The following is a 21209-nucleotide window of genomic DNA, read 5'->3' on the forward strand; positions in this document are numbered from 1 at the left end:
CGAAACGTCCGTAGTTGTGTTCCCCGCGCGGTCCCGACCGCGCGCCGCTACTTGGTACGTTGGCTCGGCTATCCCCCAGAACATGATACGTGGGAGCCCCGCGCCAACCTTCTCCGCGACGTTCCGGACGTGGTCCACGAGTATGAGACCATGCTGCTTGAGAAGAAGAATTCCGCGGGTCACCCCGCGGAGACCGTGAACGAGATCGAGAACGGCCACGAGAACGACCTGCAAGTGGAGTCCCGTCGGCTCAAGACACTATCACCGAGTCTTCGGGTAAAGATCTGGGCTCCGGGGCTCACGACGATGTTTCCGGTCCTCCTCACGTGGTCAAGCCGCCAGCGTCGACGACCTCTCCTTCTCCGACTGACATACGCGCCGCCGAAGAGGCCTTACGTGTAATGGGCCCAAGTTCAATTACATAAGTAGGTAGATCTTTCCTTAGTTATTACATAAGTAGGTAAAGTGGCACACGGGTAGCGTGTGCCAAGGTGTCATCATCTGATTGGTTGATAGTGAGGAGCCAGACTCACTTATTGACCAATCATAAATAGACATGTGTTTGAGTGGTTCACATGAGGCCAGGGGTAGCCGCCCTGGTCCTAAATAAATCAGAGTTGAATTTGACACAAACCTAAGACTTGGTTTTACTATTGCGAGCTTCCTCCACACTATAGTGTAAGCTAGTGACGGTATCTCTTACCCCGTTACATTACGTGAGGCCGAGCAATTTCGACTCATGTTCGGCTCAAGTGACGTGAAGAATCGGATAACACCGTCCCACCAGGCAAGGTTGCTTCGTCGTCCGCTGCGACTTCTAAGACGGTTGAAGTATCGGGAGTAGTTTCTACAGCAGGGCTTGCCCCTGTTGAAGCTGCTCCACAAGCCTCCGTGCCTTCAAAGCCGGCTCCGACTGTTCCAACAGCTGCCGCGCCAAGTGTTCCTTCGACCGAATTTTCGATGAAGATTGATGACGATGGTAATGGTGATGATATTCGTGGAGATAACGTGGATGACGATGAACTTTCGGTGGATGATTCTCCTGATCGTACAAGTGGTGGCGGTGATGTTCCGCCACCTACCGAACATTCGAGTACAATTGATGACGAAGATATTGAAGACTCCGACGGCAACTGGAGCGGTCTTGACCCTGCTCGCCCCCCGACGCCTCCTCGGCCAAATCCTTCGCTGATGGTGACTTCTCCAATCATAGTCGGTGGTCCGCCTCCTCCGTCATCGCCAAGCTCACAGGAGCCACCATCTTTTCCCTCTGCTCCGGCGTCGCCTTGCCCGTTCTCTCGGACTCTCGATGCTGGGCCTTGGCGCAAGATCACGGCTACCTACACAGCGGTGCCGCGGCGCACCGTCGGTTGAGCCGTTACCTCACCGCGTGTTGCCTGGTGCTTGCCCTGCGGTGCAGGCCTCGTCCACCTTGCCACCGTGGGTTCTCCCGCACCTGGACATGGAGGTCACCGATTCAACAGCCAAGAAGTGTTTCGAATGTCTCTTGAGCATGACCCTTCCAGAACAAGCCGGTTAAGTAACCGTCCGTACGACGTTGGAAGGTCTCCAAGCATACTTCGACTACTCGAATCCTGATCATCCGTACCAGCAGCTCCGGCGGCTCTATCCTCTACAGGCGTGTCTCTTCGACACCATCGACTTCGATCCAAGCGTCCCCATCTCCAAGCATGCCCCCAATAGAGACCCACCTCAAGATGATCTGGGCAAATCTTCGGGATGACGGGCGGCAAGCAGGGTGACCTCGCGTTATAAGTGCGTCTTCACTGGCTTCCGTTAGCTGGTATCGAGCGAGGTCTCACCGAGGAGGCCAAGAAGGTTGCTCACGACAAGGAGCTCTTGAAGGTGCTGAGAGCTCTGTTGAAGAATCTTTTCAGTGAGCGCGACCGTCGTGCCGATCGTCTCCGTAACAAGTACCGTGAACAGTACATGGCGTGGAGTCGTGACTCGGTTTCCTCCGGTACTTCTGATACGCCGTTCATTCGTCCCGAGTTGCTTTTGGAGCCGTCGAAGCCGTGGTACCCTATCGAAAACTTGACGTTCGCTCCACGGACTTGTGACTGGCTTTCTGAAGTACCGGCTCTCGACGCTCGCCAGCCTTGGCGTACCGGATGGATGAATGCGCCGCACCAGGACCCGTACAACACCACGTACTTCTCGTACCAGTGCAATCCGGAGCTCTATAATCCTCGTGGTACGCGTTTTGTGGAAGTGTACCGCAGCGTGGTCGTTGATCCGGCTCTGGCTCCTCCTGAACTCATTTTGACTTGGCGCGACCTGTTTGACACACCACCGGTTACTCCACGTCCTGCTCTGGCTGCTGCTCCTGTTGATGCTGGTGCCGAGGGTTCGCAGGCTCCGGATGAGGCTCCAGCTGCCGAGGTTCAGCTTCCTGACGAAGAGGAGAAGGAGATTGATGACTCAGCTTCGTTGACACTCTTGACCACCGCTGCCAGGCAATTGGAGCCCCTTTGAATCCTCGCTGCATGCTCCTCGACGTTCTTCGACATCCCAGCTAGCTGTTGAGGGGTCCAGCGAGGTTTCGTTTTCAGTGGTCGTACTTCTGTCGGCATTCAAGTTTCTTATTCTTAATCCACTTCCACAGCGTAATCATGTTCATGTTGTTCTTCAAATGCATATACAAATTGTTGTTGCAGTAGCTTGTTTCGTCTGTTACCACAGGCTGCATCGCCCTGCGGACAGTTCACACGTGATCCAGTCACGCTAGTCCTCGTCCGCAACTTGCGCCATCTGCAGTCGATTCTCGCTCTTCTTGGCTCGCAAGTAAACGTACAACAGACCTCCACATGACAAGTTGGATGCTGGTTCCCAAGTTGTATCTTCTTAACCAACCCACTTGACGCTGAACTCGCGTACAGCACGCTCCGTGCTCGTCGACAGTGGTGTTCTGTCGTCGAGGATGGCCTCGTCTTTATATTTACCGGCAACTTGATCTAGTTCCCAGCTGTCCTCAGGCAACAGTTCCCTCGTCGAAATGGAGTCTTGCTTCATTAGTCGCATCTAGAACCAACCGAGTGTTCGGTCGATTGTTGAATTCGTTGACAGCCTTGAGTCTCGACACATGCACCACTGGGTAGAAGCGATACCCACTTCGGTCCGGCAGCTCCAGCTCGTACGCAAACTCTTCAACCTTGCGCTTGATTCGAAAAGGTCCACGCCACCGATGAGCTAATTTCTTCGTCAGGCCTGGTTTGACGCGTTCCATGTACAACCACGCCCGGCTCCCAATCTCAAAAGGAGATCTTGGTGGAACTCTTGGGTCATCTGTCTCTTCCGAAGCTTCTGGAGGGTCCACCGAGTGTTCGTTTTCACTTGGTTGGGGTACAGCGGCCTTTTCCAGTCGACCCAGGGGATCATTATGCTTTATAGCCCGTCGCTCCTTTTCTACAGCCTGATAATCTTTGGCCATAGTGAGGGCGATCTCGTGTTGTCGATTGATATCGCGTCGCCACGCCAGTGCGTCAGACTGCTTGCCCAGTCCTCGTTTGAGTGATGACGACATCGCCCGCAATGTCGACTGCGCATCCCAACCGTGAACGAGGTAGAACGGTATTTTCTTCTCGAGTGTCCTGAGAAGTATTAATAGCGAACACCTGCTTCTCGGCGATTTTGTCCCAGTCTTGCTGTAGGGGATGCGTACACTCGTACGGAACCCATCACCGACTTCACCGAGCGTTCCTGCTGTCCATTAGCCTGTGGCCAATAGCTCAAAGGTGCTCGTGATCTTGACTGCATCATCTCTGCAAATGCTTGGAAAACCTCACTCATGAAGCGTGGGTCGCGGTCGCGCGTTATCAACGATGGGGCTCCGAACCGTCGGTACACACATTCTTAGAGCACTTGGGCAACACTCAGCGCAGTCGTATCCGACATAGCCTTGGCAATAACGAATTCCGTGAACGAGCACTGAAATAGGAGCAACGCAGTGTTGCCCCTGCGACATTTCGGTAGTGGGATCAAAAAGTCTATCGAGACGATCTGAAAAGGTCGCTCGGCAAGTACATTGCCAGGCGAGTATCCACGAAGCTGCGGACGGCTTTTACTCGAGCTGCAATCCGGACATGACTTCACGTGCTTCTCCACGTCAGCGTACGAGCCGATCCAATAATAATCGGACTTAACGCGATGGAACGTTCTCACCACACCTTGATGTCCACCTTCCAGCAAGTCGTGACAGTTTTGCAAGACTTCTTGAATCATCGTTGTCGGTACCACAAGCCGCAGTTTGGTCGCTTCTTGCCAACCGTGGTCGTACCGACGATTCAATCTAAGATAGTGAAGCACGCCGTCTTCTGATAACACGAACCGGTCAGCATACTTCCAGGTATCTCGAGCTTCTTTATAACTCAGCTCTTCTGCTTGGCCCAGAAGAACCTTCCTGATGTTAGACCTCTTTTGCTTCTCGTCTTGTGCCACCATTATTCTTATGCGTCGCTCACGCTGTATTGCTACTGGGTCAACATCTTCCGCATCGGGAGATGTCGCTGGCACAGTCTTGTGAGAATGGTCTAGCAAATCCTCGCCGATTGAATCCTCGTTGGACACTCCTCGTCGTTCTTCATGCTGTTCGTGAGCTTTTGCGACCCACTCCGAGTGTTCAACTGCAAACCTGACGTGTTTCTTGGCTTTTGTCTGTCGCCTAGTCATCGCTGCCATATTACCAAAATCGTACTCTGGTGGGCTGTAATCAACCACGAAATTTTCGAGCGTTTTTCACTTTGAAGACTCGCTGCCTGACAGTACATGCACTTGACGCTCTGCTCCACGTGACGAAGCATCTACCGAGTCTTCATCCGGCTTGTAGATCATTTCTTGGATACGATTCAGCGACGCCAGTTCCGACTCGCGAGTTCCGCCAAGATGACACGACTGACCTTCGATTCCAGCGCTTCGGTACAGGGTCGGCCTCCACCGGTGCTTCGCGGTCTGCCGCAAACTTCGTTTGAGACGAACCATCGGTGCTTGTTTCACGACGTTCCTTGGCCTGTTCTTCAGCTAAACGCATCCTCTCCGAGTATTCAAACCAACCTCCTTTTGGCTGAACTAACCCCCAGAGCGCGTTGTCAATCATGCGCTGGTAGATCATCGGCGCGTTCTTTTACCCGAAGGGCATGCGTAACTACTTGAAATGTCCGAGTGCGCAGACAAACGCCGACACTTTACGTGCTTGCAAGATCATCATGACCACCCAGAAGCCGCTTGCAGCGTCCAGCGAGGAGAACCATAGGTAGCACCCGAGATCGGTCAACAGATCGTCGACTAGCGGCATTGCATACTCCATGATTGCGGTGATGGTATTCACCATCTTGTAATCAATGCAGAGCCGGATGTCCAGCCCGTTCTTTTTCATTACAATCACAATCGGCGATGCCCATTGACTGTCTGAAAAGATGATCAGCCCTGCTCGCAACAAAGCCCGTAGCAGCTCGTACAGTTTGCCGAGAAATCGTAGCGGCACGCGCCGGGCACGCTGTTTGATTGGGGTATGCCCCTGCGTGTCGATATCACATACCGCGCCGTAGGCTGGCGGTGACAGTGCGTTGCCACCAGCAATTAGGATGTGCTCGTGGTTCTTCAGCGTTGCGACCAGACGTTCCCTACGATCGGTCGACAGCTGGGGATCGGCAACATTGGGCGCATTGTAGTCTATCGTCGTGCTGAATTCTTCGGTAAAGTCTGGCAGGAAGACCAGCGCCTTTGCGTAGTCTTCCAGACCGATGTTGCTACCTGGATGCTCGCAGAAATCATTCCTTGCGACCTCCGTTGCTTCATTTCCTTCGGTTGTTAGCACGCGAGCAACAAACATGTACGTCTTGTCCAAAGTCGCGACGGACTCTTCCCTTGACTCAACGTCGGCATCCGCTTCGATTTGAACACTCGATGCTGGTTTTATCTCCTTCCCAGCCTGGTTCCCATCTCTGGGCCACCTGTCGAGTCTTTGTTCGCAATATTGAATGCGCAGGCAGCCGGCATATTGGGCTGCTGACTTCTGTTCAGCGCCTCGGATGACCGTTGTCTTGACAGTCCGGCATTCGCACCAATCTCACAACTACACTCGGTGCCGCCACCTTCAGCGTGACGTCTGCATCCTCTGGACCAACCACCGATGCTTCGTTCGCAAATTTGGCTGCGCACAAGGCCGGGGCAACTTCGTCGAGACTGGTGACTCCATCTAATCCAGTGCTGTTACTTGTCGCTTCCGTGTCAACCCAGACTTGAAACGAACACTCGTTGGCGTATGCTCAACGTTTACCGAGCTCAGTAGTTCGTGTGTACGCGTTACCGAGGCTTCGTTTGAATTATTGCTTCCGCTGTGAAGTGCCGTGTAAGTGTCCAAAGGCTCTTCGGGAAATTGACCATGGGCCGAGGCCCCGGCTGTCACCCCAGACGCCAGACAAGCCTCCACTCGTTCATGCTCCTCCATGATCCTTGTCCAGCGCTCTGCACATGTCAGCCGATCACTAGAGTCCATTAACGAGTCTTCAAGAGGCCTTGCGTGTACCCCACTGGGTTCTGGATAGTCTGGTCGCTCGACTGCCGAAGGCTGAGTTGCAAACCATTGCTCGTAGATTTCACACTCACGCTGAAACAGCTCACGGTCTCTGCAACCTTCATAGGCCAGCACTTGCCAGGTTTGGTACTTCTTGGAATCCAGGCGCACATAGCCGTCATCTCGCGGCAAATCCCCATCTAGAATCCACATTGCGATCGAGTCGTGTGCTGGTAGGTACACAGTTTGGTCGGGCACATTGGTCAACCGAATGCTCTGAGGCCGTCCACAGCGAAAAAACTTGCCACTGACGGGATTAGCTTGTTCGTTCGACGAATCCACAGTATGTGTTCTTCCAGCCCGAGCTGACGCTTCGCTAGTCGATATTCTCGCCACTCGTGCGCTTGAATGTCCAAACGCTCAGATGACCCGGCTTTAACATGGGAGCCGTACTCTTCGCTGTCAATCATCTTTTTGGTCTTGATCAGTGGGATTTGAACTTCGTGCGGCAATTGCGCCGCGCCGTGAAACAGGTCCAACCGGATCCCAGCTGGGATCATAAAATCGGTCATGAGTGCCACGTCGACGCCTGCACTATGCGCCATGACCCACATCTCGAATTCGTACACCATCTCCCATCCGAGCGTAATCTTGACGCACGCTCGTCACGTCGTAGACACCTTGCCTTCGCTGATTCCTTGAATGCCAATACGGCGTCCGTGATCAGGTTCGTCTCGGAGCCGCAACTTCTTGGCAAAGGCGTCAGTGATCACACTAACGTTCGCTCCCGTGTCGAGGAGAATCCTCGTTCGCTGGTCGTTTACAGCGCCTTGCATCAGAGCTCTCATTCTGATCCGTGGTTGAATTTCTTAGCCGACCACCACCCCTGTCTCTCGCCAGGGCTCAACTTCATCATCTTGAAGTGACCCTTGGGCTCGTCTCGCGCTGCACTCGAAACCACGCCGAGCGAGCCCTCGCTGATGCCCTCATCAGCAACAGCATACTCCACTCTCTCTCCAACACCTCAACCGAGGATTCTACTCCTCTCCTTTTCATTTTCCGTCGCGTTCACACTTGTTACGTAATTATCAGGCCATTCACTCTGCCCCATGAAAGCAAAGATGCACTCTGCTTCTATTGAAGGCTCGGCTAACTGTGGCAGACCGATTGGGACCAACCCAGTTGTAGTTGGCGGGCTACCTAGTTTAAATGACGTTCTTGAACGACGGCCTTGAGCTCTGGTGGAGTTCCTACTTCGTGCCTTTAGTACGCACAAATTTGGTAAGGTCTTGGAAGTTGCGGTAAAGTTCGCATTGTCCAGCATCGTGGAGCTGCTTGCAGAACTTGCATCGCTTGTTACAGCAGTGGGCGGGTTGACTCATGTCACCGCACACCGCGCATGGTCCGTACTGTGGGCGTCTGTTGTCGCGGTTGAAGTCACGTCGACCGCGTTGGTCCTGATTGAACCCACGGTCATCACCTCGGCGATCTTGATTGAAGCCATTCTCGCGATCAGGCGTGTTCCCACGCGGCTGACGGTTGTCTGAACGTGCGTAGGTGCTTTCAGCGGTCGCACGGTGCTCATTTTCGTTAGCCGCGGCGAGGTATCGGTCATTTTCATCCAATGAGAAATCAGCATCCGTATTTTCAGGCTGAAAGTCGTTATACTCGTCTTGGACATCGTTGTAAGCGTTCGGATCTTCGTTTGAATACTCGGTGCCCCCTTGAGCAGCTTCACGACCTTCTAATATAGCTAGTAGACCGTCCACCGTGGCTTCAATGAGCGTCACTCTTGGTTTATTGCGGTTGTCATCGCGGCGACGGTCATCACGCCGATTGTTGCGGGCGTACGCATCGTCGCGTCGCGCATCACGACTCTTGGAGTATCGATAATCACTGTCACGCTTGGCCATTCTCTCCTTGCCCTTGAGAACATCTTCGATCATCTCTTCGAGCTCGTGAATGTCGGTGACTCGAGCGTGGTAAAGACTCTCCGCCAACTTGTCATCATCGCATGTTGCCAAGAACTGCTGTACGTGTTCTTTCGCGTCGCGACCACTCTTCTCGAAGTATAGACGGGTGGTCCGAGCGTAGCCAATCAGCCTGTTTGCACAGATGTTCGTTATGTTCCCGCTTTGCAGTGTAGTAACGGGACAGTGCCGTCTGCGTGAACTGCGAGCAGTAATAGCGGATGAACGCATCGCTCAACAGCTTCCACTTGCGCTTCGTCTTTTTCGGAAGTTGACGGAACCAATGAATGGCTCCGTCCCGGAGACTAAGCTCGAATGGAATGCACCATTTGTCGGCATATGTGTGGGTTCCAGTCATTTCATAGACGAACCCACGGAGCCACTGCATACAGTTCTCGCTCTTGTTGCGAGAGCCTGAGAACGGCGTGATGCGATACAACGGTCGGTGCGATGCCATTTAAATCCTCGGTGTCGGGTCCACGTCGTTCAGCGTCGCCAGCTCATTCATCTGACGCATCACCCCGACTTGAGGATCTTCCTCGTCGAATGTACGCACCAAAATGTCATCGTCACTTGACGAACCATCGCTGTCAGCCTGACGACGTCCGTCGCCACCTTTGGGAGCTCGCGCACCGCCCCGGCGACCGAACGAACCCTCGCTATCAGCGTACACACGTTGCATACGGCTTTCCAAACGTGGCGTAACCATGTGCAAGTCTTGAAAGTACGGCGAAGCTTCGGTAGTGTCAAAGGCACCGCGCTCAGCTCTACGCTTGGTCGAAGGAGTATGGTCGAGTCGTTGGGGTGTCTGCGGCAGCAGAATCGTGGACGGATCTTCATCATGAATGATCAGTCGGCTCACAGGCTGCTTTCCAGCGTTGATGCCGACAGCGCCAAATGCCTTCCGAGGCTTCTTCTTCCATATCTGGAGAGCAGCTCCGGCTTCATGAGGACTCCAATCTTGAAGCGACATCGTCGATGGGTACGTCTCATTCTCGAAGCCCAGCGACAACAGTAGCGAAACTGAATCCTCGGCAACTTGACTAGTCGACACCGAGTTGACTGGGTATTGAAGTTCCTGCGCAAGCGCAGGCCATTCAGACTTTCTCTTGGGGATGGGCTTGAACAGTTGCGTTCACTCATCATTCTGCATCAGCGCTTGCACACGGTCGAAAACGCGCTTGGCGGCTTGTGTATCACCGTTGATAGGTGGGCGAGGTGCCTTCAGCAATGCTGAATGCTTTGCACTCGCCACCGAAGGTTTAGAAACCTCGGTCCCATCGTCATAGTCTTCAAAGACCGGTTCTGATCCCGCAACGTCATCAAGGTCGTCGGCGAGGCTCCTCGGAAGAGACCTGGTCGCCCCGTTCAGCCCCGATGATAGCGTGGCCGTCTCCGGTGTCGCTGCGCCTGGCTCTGGAGCCGGCGTCTTGTCTTCGTAATGTTCATAATCGTGGGTGTCAGGACCGCTGTCCGCCTCGTCGTCAAAGCTCACCCGAAAGTTCGGTGGCGGCTGCAAAGCGTGCAGCCGGACTTGAACTCTCGTTGCGAGCTCCACCAGACTTGGCAGGCGTAGCTGGTACCGTCGGTTGTCCTTTCACCATGTTTCTTGTTTTCTTTTTCTTGTTCTTCTTATTTTGGTAGTCGTAAACTGGAATGGTCACAATCTATTCCCGGGTCGCGGCACCAGTTGTGGTGTTGGAATTCCCACGTGAACTCTAGCTACAAATGTAGTTAGGACGTTCCCACAACAATACGTCTACTAGGATAGTAAACGATCGTTCGGGCGGACCTGAAGACCCCAGTTCTGCCCTTGCACCGGGACAGACTGGACCTTGTAAGCTACTTATATAGGCCAACCAGTAAAACTAAGAACACGCTACTAGCACGAGCAAAGCTAATAGGTGTTATGAATCTCCGTGGTCCCAACAGCAGAAGGGTACTAGGCACGGGTAAGCCTTTTACGAGGGCACCGAGTGTTCAACGCTCGGTTAGAAGAATAAAAGGGATGCAATACAAGCACTCCCAGTCGTGCAAATAGGCAACAATAACCCGTCACGTAAAACCTCCCGATAGTAATCGTCCAAAATACACAGTCTCTTGGCCTTGCCGGATGAACCCTCGCTTCAGAGCTTCGAGTTCACCGATAGGCATAACATACTCAAACAAACTTGACCAGACGCTTGCCTTGAAGCCGGACGTCGCTCTGTGTGTTTGAGTGGAAATTCTGTTTTGTATATATGTTTACCCTTTCGGGTCTATTCCTAATAAGAAGTCCTAATCAAGAATACAAATATCAAGTGAACAATGATCCGTTATGGATCTTATTGCACGCCAAGCGTCGTCTGCACCGTCGCATGAGCATCTTTAACGGCTCGCGCCCTGACCAAGACGGTGAATGTGCCTTCAAAGGGTCGCGGAGTCTTCCACGAACTCATCCCAACCGCCACCGAGGGTTCGTACCGTAGATGGTCAATTCTTGGCCGCTGAATGCGAATCCGGTCAGTCCATTATTAATAATAAGGATAGCCTGGTTTCAGTGACATAGGGGCCGTTTCCAATATCCGTTGAGAGCTCGGTAGTGACGCCGTCGAGTCTCTTGCACCTTGGAGTCACCGTACATCACGTGACCGAGGGTTCGTCGCTTGAACATCTTCGCGGTGCCGCATCTTTGACGACGGGCGATTATCCGCAACTCTGGAGAAATAATTACACCACAGGGGTGCTGAAACTACTCAAAGGGAAAAGCAGTTGGCTCAGTTGTCGCGAATATCGACTCTCTCAGCGCTAGTAGCAAAAAAGCCTCAATTGGATATCCTGTAGCACAGACTCAGTGACAAATGAGCTTGGCTTCGTACAATCTGCAAGCTCAACCACCGCAAGATTAACCAGCTTTCGACCGCTCGCGGCACCATCCGTATCAAAAGCAATTGAGTAGGAAGTCAGAAATAATTATAAGTTCTGCGAATACTATTTTTTAAATATATTTATGCGTAGCCTAGTTAATACATCAACTACAGCGATGGTAAAACTTGTTTGCAGCACAGTAGAACAACTTCATGCAATACTCTGTACCAGCACAAGCGAAAGGTGCTTTCTGCGGCTTTAAAACGTAAAGAAGTCCAGCACGAGCGAAGTACATCTACCGGGCATATTAGAGCATCGGCATCAGCTTCGAGACGTACAGGCAGAAACTTTACATGAACCGCCGAGCTAAACTCCTTCCGGATCCGCCGGTAGCTGGTTCTGCTCTTGTTGTACCAGCGCAATGACTTGTATACATAAAGAAATCCACACACGAGCTCGTATGAGCGTTAGGTCTGATAATTTTATAGCCAAGCGTACCATACACGAAAGACATCCTGTTGTATTCACCCTTGTCCCCCGCTCGTAATCTCCACTGGCACCACCGGTGCCTTCACCAGCAAGCGATGGAATCGATGATTCACAAAGCGAGAGTATACAGCGCGGTATTTTCTATACTTTCCAACGTGTACACTTTTGATTGGTTAAAAAATCATTTGGGCTATCAACGTCGCGTTGGTTTCGTCGAGCTACACCTTTTCCCGGCCAATGCTGGCCTCATTTTCATCCAAAGTCGACACGTTTATTTTGGGTAGTTGAAGTTTATGTAGATTTGCCCAAACTACGGTATACCTCTGCTTGAGTTGCAATCAAAGTTGACTATTTCTCAATTAAAGTTGAGCTACATGCATGAGCTTGCTTACATACCGTAGCTCGTGTCTTCCATGCGGATGGCAGCGTTGACGAAGTCGCGCGCATGTAGCTCCATCTTGAGCACGAGCTGCTGTGTGATCCTGCGCATGCAGACGTGGGCGGCGCGTTCAAGGAGCTGCATGCGCGCTTCAGTCATGGCGATCCTTCTGCCGTTGCCTCGGTCGACTAGCGGATCCGTCATCTCGTCACGTGCCAACGCACGGTAGTCTTTAGTATACCCCTTCAGCACACTGAAACACTTTTCGATCGGATTGCACATTGGGCTGTACGGGCCGAGGCGAAGTAGGACCAGGTCGTCGAGGGGCAACCAACGTCTAGGTCTGGTTATGGGCCGGAGCATTATCAAAAACGATCACGATCTTCTTGTCCGCATACTCGGACTGGTACACGCCCGACGCCTTAATCAAGTCGTACAGCGCCTCAACGAACTCTGCGTTCGTGTGCATATTGATGCTGCCGCGTACAGTGCGGTATTTCACGACACCGAACGCAGACGAAACAGCGCATTGAATCTGGAATTTAGCCCCTTTCGAAGGGGGCATCTTCTCCACCGCACGCACAACCCTTCTTGGCACGGCCACGCGTGCGCATGGTGTACCTATTGTAATTGGTCTCGTCGAAGTACACCGCCAAGTTGCCTTGGTTGTGGTGCTCCTCGAGTGCCTCTGCGAACACCTTTCGTGCACGCTCGGAACGAGAGCTAGTGTACCTTGAACTAACTTTGCTGCGTTTTGCTTACCACGTTCGACTCTCTGTTTCTTCTCAGTGCGTCCCTGTTTCTTTCGAACATGAGGGCGCCTTTGACTCTTTGCGCTCTTCGACAAAACAAACAACCCAGAGTGCGACGACCCAGATGAACTACCGCTAGCATGTTGACGCTTCAATGCACGCTGATCGTCAGCAGGAGCAGATAGTCTCTGACCAGAGCTCTTCTGTGTGTGTAGTACGACGCCGTTGGCTTCCGTGTGAGATGATTTGTCTATAGGTACACCTGCTGTCCGCTGTGTAACTATAGGTACAGGTGGTGTAGCTACAGATACAGATGAGATATCGTCAGGCTTTTCTCGTGCACGATCCTCCGTGTCTCGCTGGGTGGGTAGATCGTCTAATTATTCGTGGATACTTGCGCTGGATAGTTCATCTTCGCGTGTCGTTCCACCTACATCACGATCATTCATCACAGTGTTATTTCCTCGGCTAACAATCGGCGCCACTCCATCCTTGATAATATCTTCGAAGGTCTCCAAACCTTCATCATCTCTTTGAACACGAGCGTTTCATATCTGCTCATGATATCGGCAATGGTATTGCCGCGCTCCAGAGCATGCGTGAACTTTGCCGATCCATTTAGATCTTGGTGACGTCTTGACGTTAGGGCCGAATCGCGAATTCGAAAACTTGTGCACGCGATCTGCCTCTTGGGTGCATCTTCTTCAGCAGCAGACTGATTCAGCTTGAAAGACCGTTTCCAACGTGGCGCAATGTGACGAATGGGAATCGCTGACTTACTCTCCATCAAACGTCAGTACATGACGTGACGACAGGGTAGTAGCATGGTTCTCATGAACACGCATGGGCACCGATATCGCTAGGCACATTGTAAAAACAGTTAAATATTATAACAAGAAAAATACAAAACGTTAAAATGCGTATCACCGTGTCAACGTGATACGAAGTCGGGTCTCCACCAGTAAGAACAAACAAACTTGAATGAATTTCCTGCATCTCGTAATGTGTTGCTCGATCCTTGGGCAGCCAGTATTGCTCCTCCACCAATTTGTATGCATAGGGACTCACCTAGCTGGCCAGATTCTTCAGCTCATCGTCCGCTCCATCGTACCGCATTTGACCCACATCTGTAATCTTCTTGGTGTACTCCATCTCTGCTACGGCTTGCTGGAACATCAGGGTATTAACACTTTCATCAAGCGCCATTTCTGGTTTTAGCACTTCCTTGATGTGCCCCCACGAGGTTTCGAGTCTGGACATCAAATTGAAAACGAGCAAAGATAAGATTTTAAATAAATAGGATAACGTAAAATTATTGATTTACGAACCTGTTATTGGTGTGATTGCCGAGGTGCAGAACATCTAAACGAGCGTATAGAGCCCATCGTTCTTTCATAGAGTCCCAGTTTTTCATGAATTATTTTAAAAATAGGTGCTGTGGCTCCGGGACTGGATCATTCTCCACGAGATGGACACTATCCAATAGGAAGTACAAATACTTCAGATGCTTCGTGTATTCCTCAGCGGATGACGCCAGTCGCATCATGTCCACAGCATCTTCCACTTGGTCTTTGTCAAAACTCGACGGTCCACCGTACTCGCTCTTTGTCATCTCAGTTCGAATGTAATTCTTTAAGCAAAAGTGACATAGAATCACCTTAACATCAGAAAACTCGCTCTCTAGTAACCCCAACTCTTCCATGTCCTTGCCGATGACAATAACCTTGATCTGATCCCACGATGGATTGTTGAACTTGAAGGCACTGATTGCGTCTGACAGACATTCGGCGCTTTCATTCTCCATGAGACTGTGCTGTACGTATTGGCCCTAAAATCAAACAACAGTAGAATGTAAGTACATCTACATGCTCTGTATACCTTACTTTTAAGAGTACAACTGGTATCTAGCGACACTCTATAATACAACACATGTGCCTACAGATACAACACTAGTGCCTGCAGCTGCAGCACATGCCTAATGTTGTACTACGACTTACATGACCGCACATGTCTTCACCATGAATGAGAACAACTTGTACCGCGAGTCGTTGGTGTTATACGAGGCGTCGATTAGAACAACCTCCGGGAAAGCCTTGAACCACCTTCGCATCTGCCGAGTTTGCATGGTAATTGCTTGTGCTGTCTTCGTCTCATCCACGAACACAGTGGCTCGATTACCGCGGCTCTCACAAATTTCTCTCAGTGCCACCTCTAATCGTTCCTCCGTCGTGGACCCTCCTCTGCGTTTTTCATTCATCCTTGCCACCATGTTATGTACGTCGCGTAGCGTAACATTCTTGCCTACAAGGATGGATAGAAGTAGATGTTAGAGTACCATATTATAACAGACTACAATACAGCTAAACGTACCAGTCTTCTTACGGAGAAATCGGGGCTTGGACCCTGCAGCATGAAGTTCGTCCACAAAAGCCGACAAATGGGGGTCTTCGACACGTCTATTGGACACGTGGTTCTTGAGGATGGTTTTGAACACTTGGTGGTTGTGTACGACAATAAATCCAGTAACACGCACCATAAACCTGCTCTCAGCGTCGTTCCACGTTACTGCTGCCTTGACACTTGCGTGGCACCTGGTGGATTTGTCAAAGTACGCCTTGCGTATCCCCTTTCCTCGACTTTTTCTCTTCCAGCCATGCGTACACACTAGCTTGACCCAGAAATTCTTGAATGATTCAGGGATCAAGCGCCCCGGAAAATCGGAAACTTGAGAGGCTGCTTCATATGCACCTTTCACTGCAATTGCAGCCCCCACCGGAGCTGTAGGTGGTTGCGAAGCGGTCTGGAACAGCCTCGGCAGGCCAGATATTTCTTGATTCCGCTTTTAAACCGAGACGGATGTCCGCTGGCGGAAGATCTGATGCGTTTCCGCTTGGTACTCATCCATGTACGCGCGCGAAGCGTCCCAGTCTTCGTGCCATTCAACGTCAATGGGCGGACAGACCCACGTAGTGTCCGGTGGGACTTGTAGCTCGGGATCACTGTCATTCATGCTCCTACTTGACTTTAGCCTAACAAGCACAACAAAATTGCGTCAAAACTTATACAGCCCATCGTGAACCTCAATTCAATTCCCCTTAAACCCGTACACTGTTGCAGAAATATCCTCTCCAAAACGCAGCTTTGTGCTGAATTTGCGCTTTTCCGAATGGACGGCTCAGAGCGAACGAGGATGGGAGAGGATGTGTCACTTTTCATAAATCATGAGATTTCAAATTTTGAAATACATGTATTTTATGAGTTAAATTACAGATGCTGTACCGCGTGTTAGCAATTAGGTACGATTCTACTCGAACGTATTTTTTTTTTCTCTTCATCATTGACGAGTCTTCAAGGTACAAGTGGCCGTTCCTTCCAAAAAACATTCTGCCATCGCTGTCAATTTGTCAATTACAAAAAAGGTTGGAAAGGTGAAATGTTTTCCAGATCATTCCGTACTTTGTCCAATTGCTACAGTGTATTAAGTACTGTAGTAGATGGCTACACCGTTCACCCTAATTAGTCGTGGCACGACTATTTACCGTGCATCCCAAAAATGCTTAAAATTGCTCATAATCAATTTTGGTGCACGACTAAATTATGTGCACGACTATTACCGGTTTATTCCAAGAAAGGTCACGAGCGACATTTTTGCACTTTCGTAATAAACGACGGCATTGGTGGAGAGGTTTAGCCGCGTCGTTCCACGCGCAATATCGCGGGTTCAAGTCCGCGCGCAGCGATAACACAGAAGGATCCCTTAGGGGCTGAAACTGCCATGTAAGTCCTTTTGGAAATAGTAGAAAAATATATTTATGCATTATGAATACAAACAATGTACCACTATATATCTGCAGACCTGGCAGCTTCCTTGTATCCGTCGTTAAAAGCGTCAGGATACATCGCAATAATCTCTTGAAGCTCTCTACTGAGCTGCTCGACTTTCCAGACACCGTCACGAGGAAGATCCAGGCCGCACTGAACCATGGACTTCTTTGCCCAATTTTCTCCGTTTTTGTCTTTCTCTAAGTTGACGAGGCGGATGCACTCAGCTGCCAGCTCAAGAAAGAGCTTCTTCCCAGGGTTTGCAAGCTTTCCTGATGATGAATTGCCGGTCTTCGAATCACCATTCCGAATAGCTTCCGTATTCCATCGCTCGGCAAGGCGACGCCAGTGGTCCTTGATACGCTGAATCGGGAAGCGGTCTGCGGGCTGGACTTTGTCGGTGGCGTTAGCAGGGAAAAGCTTCACCTTCGTCCGCAGTTCGTGAGCTGTGTCCTCGACGTCTGTACCGCAATGTCCACTAGCGTTGTCCGTCCAAAGAATCCGTCCAGACGCGAACGGTCCACCCGGTCCCCAGCACCTTGGGTCGCGCAGCCATTGACACATTAAGCGTTCATTGATGAACGCACTCGGCGAAGTCCGGTAGCACACACCAGGCGTCGAATCGGCAAGATGTTGAACAGGGTAGCTAGAGTTCTTGTTCTTGAATATCAGCATCGGACACAGGATGCGTGCATCGCTACCCCCTTTTAAAAGAACACACATTGTGATGCCCTCACGACCTATAATATAAGCAACACAGTTAATTCAAATCATCACTGCGTAGATCCCATATTACATACCTGACACGACGCTGCGATATTTGACGGACTGTGATCCAACGAAGTCCAGCGTCTTGCCATCGTCAAGGTCAATAACGAAGTGGCTTTCGTCCATGCTGTACTGCTGATCAGGGTGAAGCGTTCCTTCTTCAAACTGGCGCTTAAGCTCACCCATGTGCTTCGCTATAGATATGTCGATCTGAGCCTGTTTCTCAACGCTGACCTGCTTCTTGCCCTTGTGTCTCCTGTAGACGATGTTGTAGCGCTCCAAGAAGTCTTGAACGCGACGAGGAGTCAGAAGACTAGTAAATGGCTTGTTCATGACACTGAAGCGAGATTTGAAGCGTGGGTGCTCACTATCCTCAATGAGGACGACGCCCATTTCAGCGACAAGCTGGTTCGAGAGCTTGACACCAGCTCGCCGTAGTCTTTGAAACTCTGTCAGTAAGATTGGGTACATCCACATCCAGTGCTCCGCTAATTTGCTGCCCCTACCATCCAGAGCTTTTACGACGAATTGATGTCGGATACGTTGTCTTCCACTCGCATACTTGAGATGCTTAGGGTCCTCTAGGCTTGTAGCTGTGCTAACACGCTTCTTCCACCAGTCGCGAGCCTTGTTCATGTTCACCCTTCTATCTGAGGAGCGAAACAGCGAAGGAAAGAAGTCGATAGTTCTACCATAGAGACCTTTAGAACCTCGAAGAGCTTGATCCAGCTCCATCCAGTCGGTGCACCGTACACGATCGCAGAGAGGAACGACCTGCTGAAGCTTGCGCGGCACTTCTTCTACCATGCCTGTTTTAAAGTGAGAAAACACTTGGAGGTTGCGAATGAAAAGTACAGTAACAGAATGCATGGCTGCTGTTGCCAGCATGCCTAATCCTGGTGTATGTTTAATTGTGGTGTATGACTAATTAAGGTGTATGCACAGTTTTCTTTCGTATAAGTACGATGCATGACTATTTAGGTCACACGACTAATTAGGGTGAGCGGTGTACTTAGCTCCTCGATTTCGACAGGGCCTACGTGCTGTTGTATTACTTCGAAGTATTTCTTTAGCGGGCTCGACCTCCATTCACGCAAACTGCGTGACGCAATACCTATTCTGAGACGGCTTCCAAAATGGCACGCGCCCACTGCTGTGCCAGGTTGTTCGAGTCCGTAATTCGAATCGTTTCTGACCGCTAAATACCCAATAGAATCAGCCAACTAGCTACCAAGCACAGCATGGTTGATACTTTCTTGAATTACGCACCGTTACGACGTCAAACGTGTGGGGATCAATTTCGTTCACAGTAGTATCTGGAGTAAGGAAAAGCTCGCGTTTAAAGCGGCCGGACCACGCACTGATTACGATCAATCGGGGGGCGTCTGTGAGGTAGAGCTGTTAGCGGAATCAAAACAACTTAGCACTTCAGCCTCAAACGCCTTCTTCGCCAAAACATGACATACATCTCGAGTGCGGTTAAACATCTTGGAGCGGACTTTCACGGTGGATTCGAAGCGGATCTGCTCGTCATAGCCGATACAAGCAGGTCGATTTCTCTGGAGCGAGCTGCTATTCCGCGAACGCTTGCTGCTACTTTAGATAGACACAGCAATACGATTGAATAAAACTTTCCACTCTGCATGACACTACATGTACAATACCTGAATTCGTCAGATGTGCTCTCAGAGTAATCGTCTGAAAAGTACTCGGCGACTGTCCAGTTTTCTGAAGCGCCATCCTTTTGCATCAAAAATTCAGTCTCGCGCCTAGGGCTGCTGATAAATTAAACGATGTCCGCGTACCAGCTTTGGCTCTGGCAGATCAAGCTTCGGAGGGTTGTACAGTGGGGTTTGATCGACAATGGTGTTCCAATCGATGCCTTCAAAAAAACGGTGATTCTTCGCAGCCATCAGCGTTAGATATCGCAGTTGACATGGCAGCTGACAATAAAGAGTTAAACTAACCTTCAGCTCGGCGTAACCTTCTTCGTTCTGCTGAGCTCCAATACGTTCGTCTGGTTCCTAAGGGTGCACAGCATTGATGAGTATGTTTGCCCATCATGTCTGTATTTCATCAACAATATTGTGAGTTGATACTAAGTACATTGATACCTGGACAAGGAGTTTGCGGATCAGATCTTGCGCGGTTTCCGGGACGCTACTTGGAAACTCGAATTCATCGCTCGAGTGATTAATAATCTGCAACAACAAAAAATACACACACACTGTCAGTGTAACTAGTATTTACATCGATTCCAGAAATGTAAGGCACCAGTCGTACCACTTGAAAAGTAAGATAATCGTTCTCTCCAACGAACGGAGCACGCCCGGTGAACATCTACACACAAACACGATTGTTACGTCTCAGCAGTTTTAATTTGACAGCTACGATTCGAGTCGAGCCGAATGGAAACCTGAAAGATCAAGCAGCCCACAGCCCATAGGTCGGCTGCTCGTGAGGCCGGTTTGTCGTGCAAAACTTCCGGAGACACGTATGAGGCCGTGCCGCAAAACTGGCATACGTCACTACTCTCCCCATCTTGATCCTTCATTAACAAAACAAGCAAATCATTCACGGTAACTACACCCAAGACGTCACAGATTGAGGGAGCCCCTCTTACCTTTGCAGTGCCAAAATCAGTCACTTTAAGGTGTCCGTGCTTACTGCAAAAGCTATCGTTAGAGTCGACCCAACACATCCACACACTTCTGCAGCGAACCTGAGGAGTAGGTTGTCAGGTTTGATGTCTCGGTGAATGACATGCTGCACCAGGACCCCTTCTATATTAGACCATCCGACATTGACAAAATACACGCTCTTTGAAGTTGCTGTACCTGAGAGTGCATATACTCTAATGCGTTGATTAGCTCTGCCATGTAGAATTGCGTGAGTTCGAAAGAGCACGCTGCATCTGACACGCCTTGCTCCTGTTGGTTTTGATACTCCTGACTACTCAAGATTAGAATTTAAAGCATATTGCCGCTGTAGCACCACACACCTGATAAGTCCGAAGAGATCACCACCGCGACACAGCTCCATAACCAAGTACAAGCTGTGATGGTCCTGTATTCACAATCAGACGCAAAAATGATGAGACGACGAGAGCAGATATGTTCCGTTTGCGGTGCCGCACCAACTCAGCCAGCAGCTAAACGCTGTTCAAGTGCCGAGCTCGACGGCATTCAAGGATCCGGGTCACCTTACGCGGAAGCTGCAGTAGAACTTGACGATGTTTGGGTGTGAAAGGCGTGACATGACCTTGCGCTCCGTAAGTACGAATGCCGTCTTGTTTTCCTTGCGTATAAAGCTCTGATCCATCACCTTTACGGCGAAATCTAAGCGGCTCTTCTTCAACTGCGCATGGAAAACCTGCGAGTGGTGGACGCAATAGCAACAGTAATGACATCCATCCAGCGTCAGTCTCATTGCAACAACATCAGGGCTTTACGTCGACTCACCTTGGCGTAGGAACCTTGGCCCAGCACATTGCCGAAGAAGAAGGCGCTGGCCTCGGGTGCTGCATCAAATTGGAGCGCGTGCGCCGGCGTCGTGGCCATCTTCTCCCGCCCAGAGCGCGTCTTCGTCGAGTCGCTCTAAAGTATGTTTTATACATTGAATTAAACATATGATTTTGTATAAAACACAGA

At 50.6% G+C, this 21209-nt stretch overlaps 1 protein-coding gene across 1 annotated transcript; it reads right to left on the bottom strand.

The window, feature by feature from the left end:
* Positions 1–18673: 18673 nt before the first annotated feature.
* Positions 18674–21145, bottom strand: PITG_18473 (3-phosphoinositide-dependent protein kinase, putative; the record flags this gene model as incomplete). The annotated part of the gene is made up of 15 exons (XM_002896342.1): positions 18674–18757; positions 18829–18957; positions 19026–19149; positions 19224–19300; positions 19365–19460; positions 19527–19583; positions 19674–19760; positions 19843–19899; positions 19976–20107; positions 20183–20225; positions 20282–20325; positions 20397–20511; positions 20561–20625; positions 20767–20931; positions 21021–21145. 15 exons carry the CDS (start codon positions 21117–21119, stop codon positions 18674–18676), a joined length of 1374 nt encoding a protein of 457 aa, XP_002896388.1.
* Positions 21146–21209: the final 64 nt, after the last annotated feature.

Source organism: Phytophthora infestans, genomic scaffold, assembly GCF_000142945.1.
Source record: "Phytophthora infestans T30-4 supercont1.62 genomic scaffold, whole genome shotgun sequence".
Lineage (NCBI taxonomy): Eukaryota > Oomycota > Peronosporomycetes > Peronosporales > Peronosporaceae > Phytophthora > Phytophthora infestans.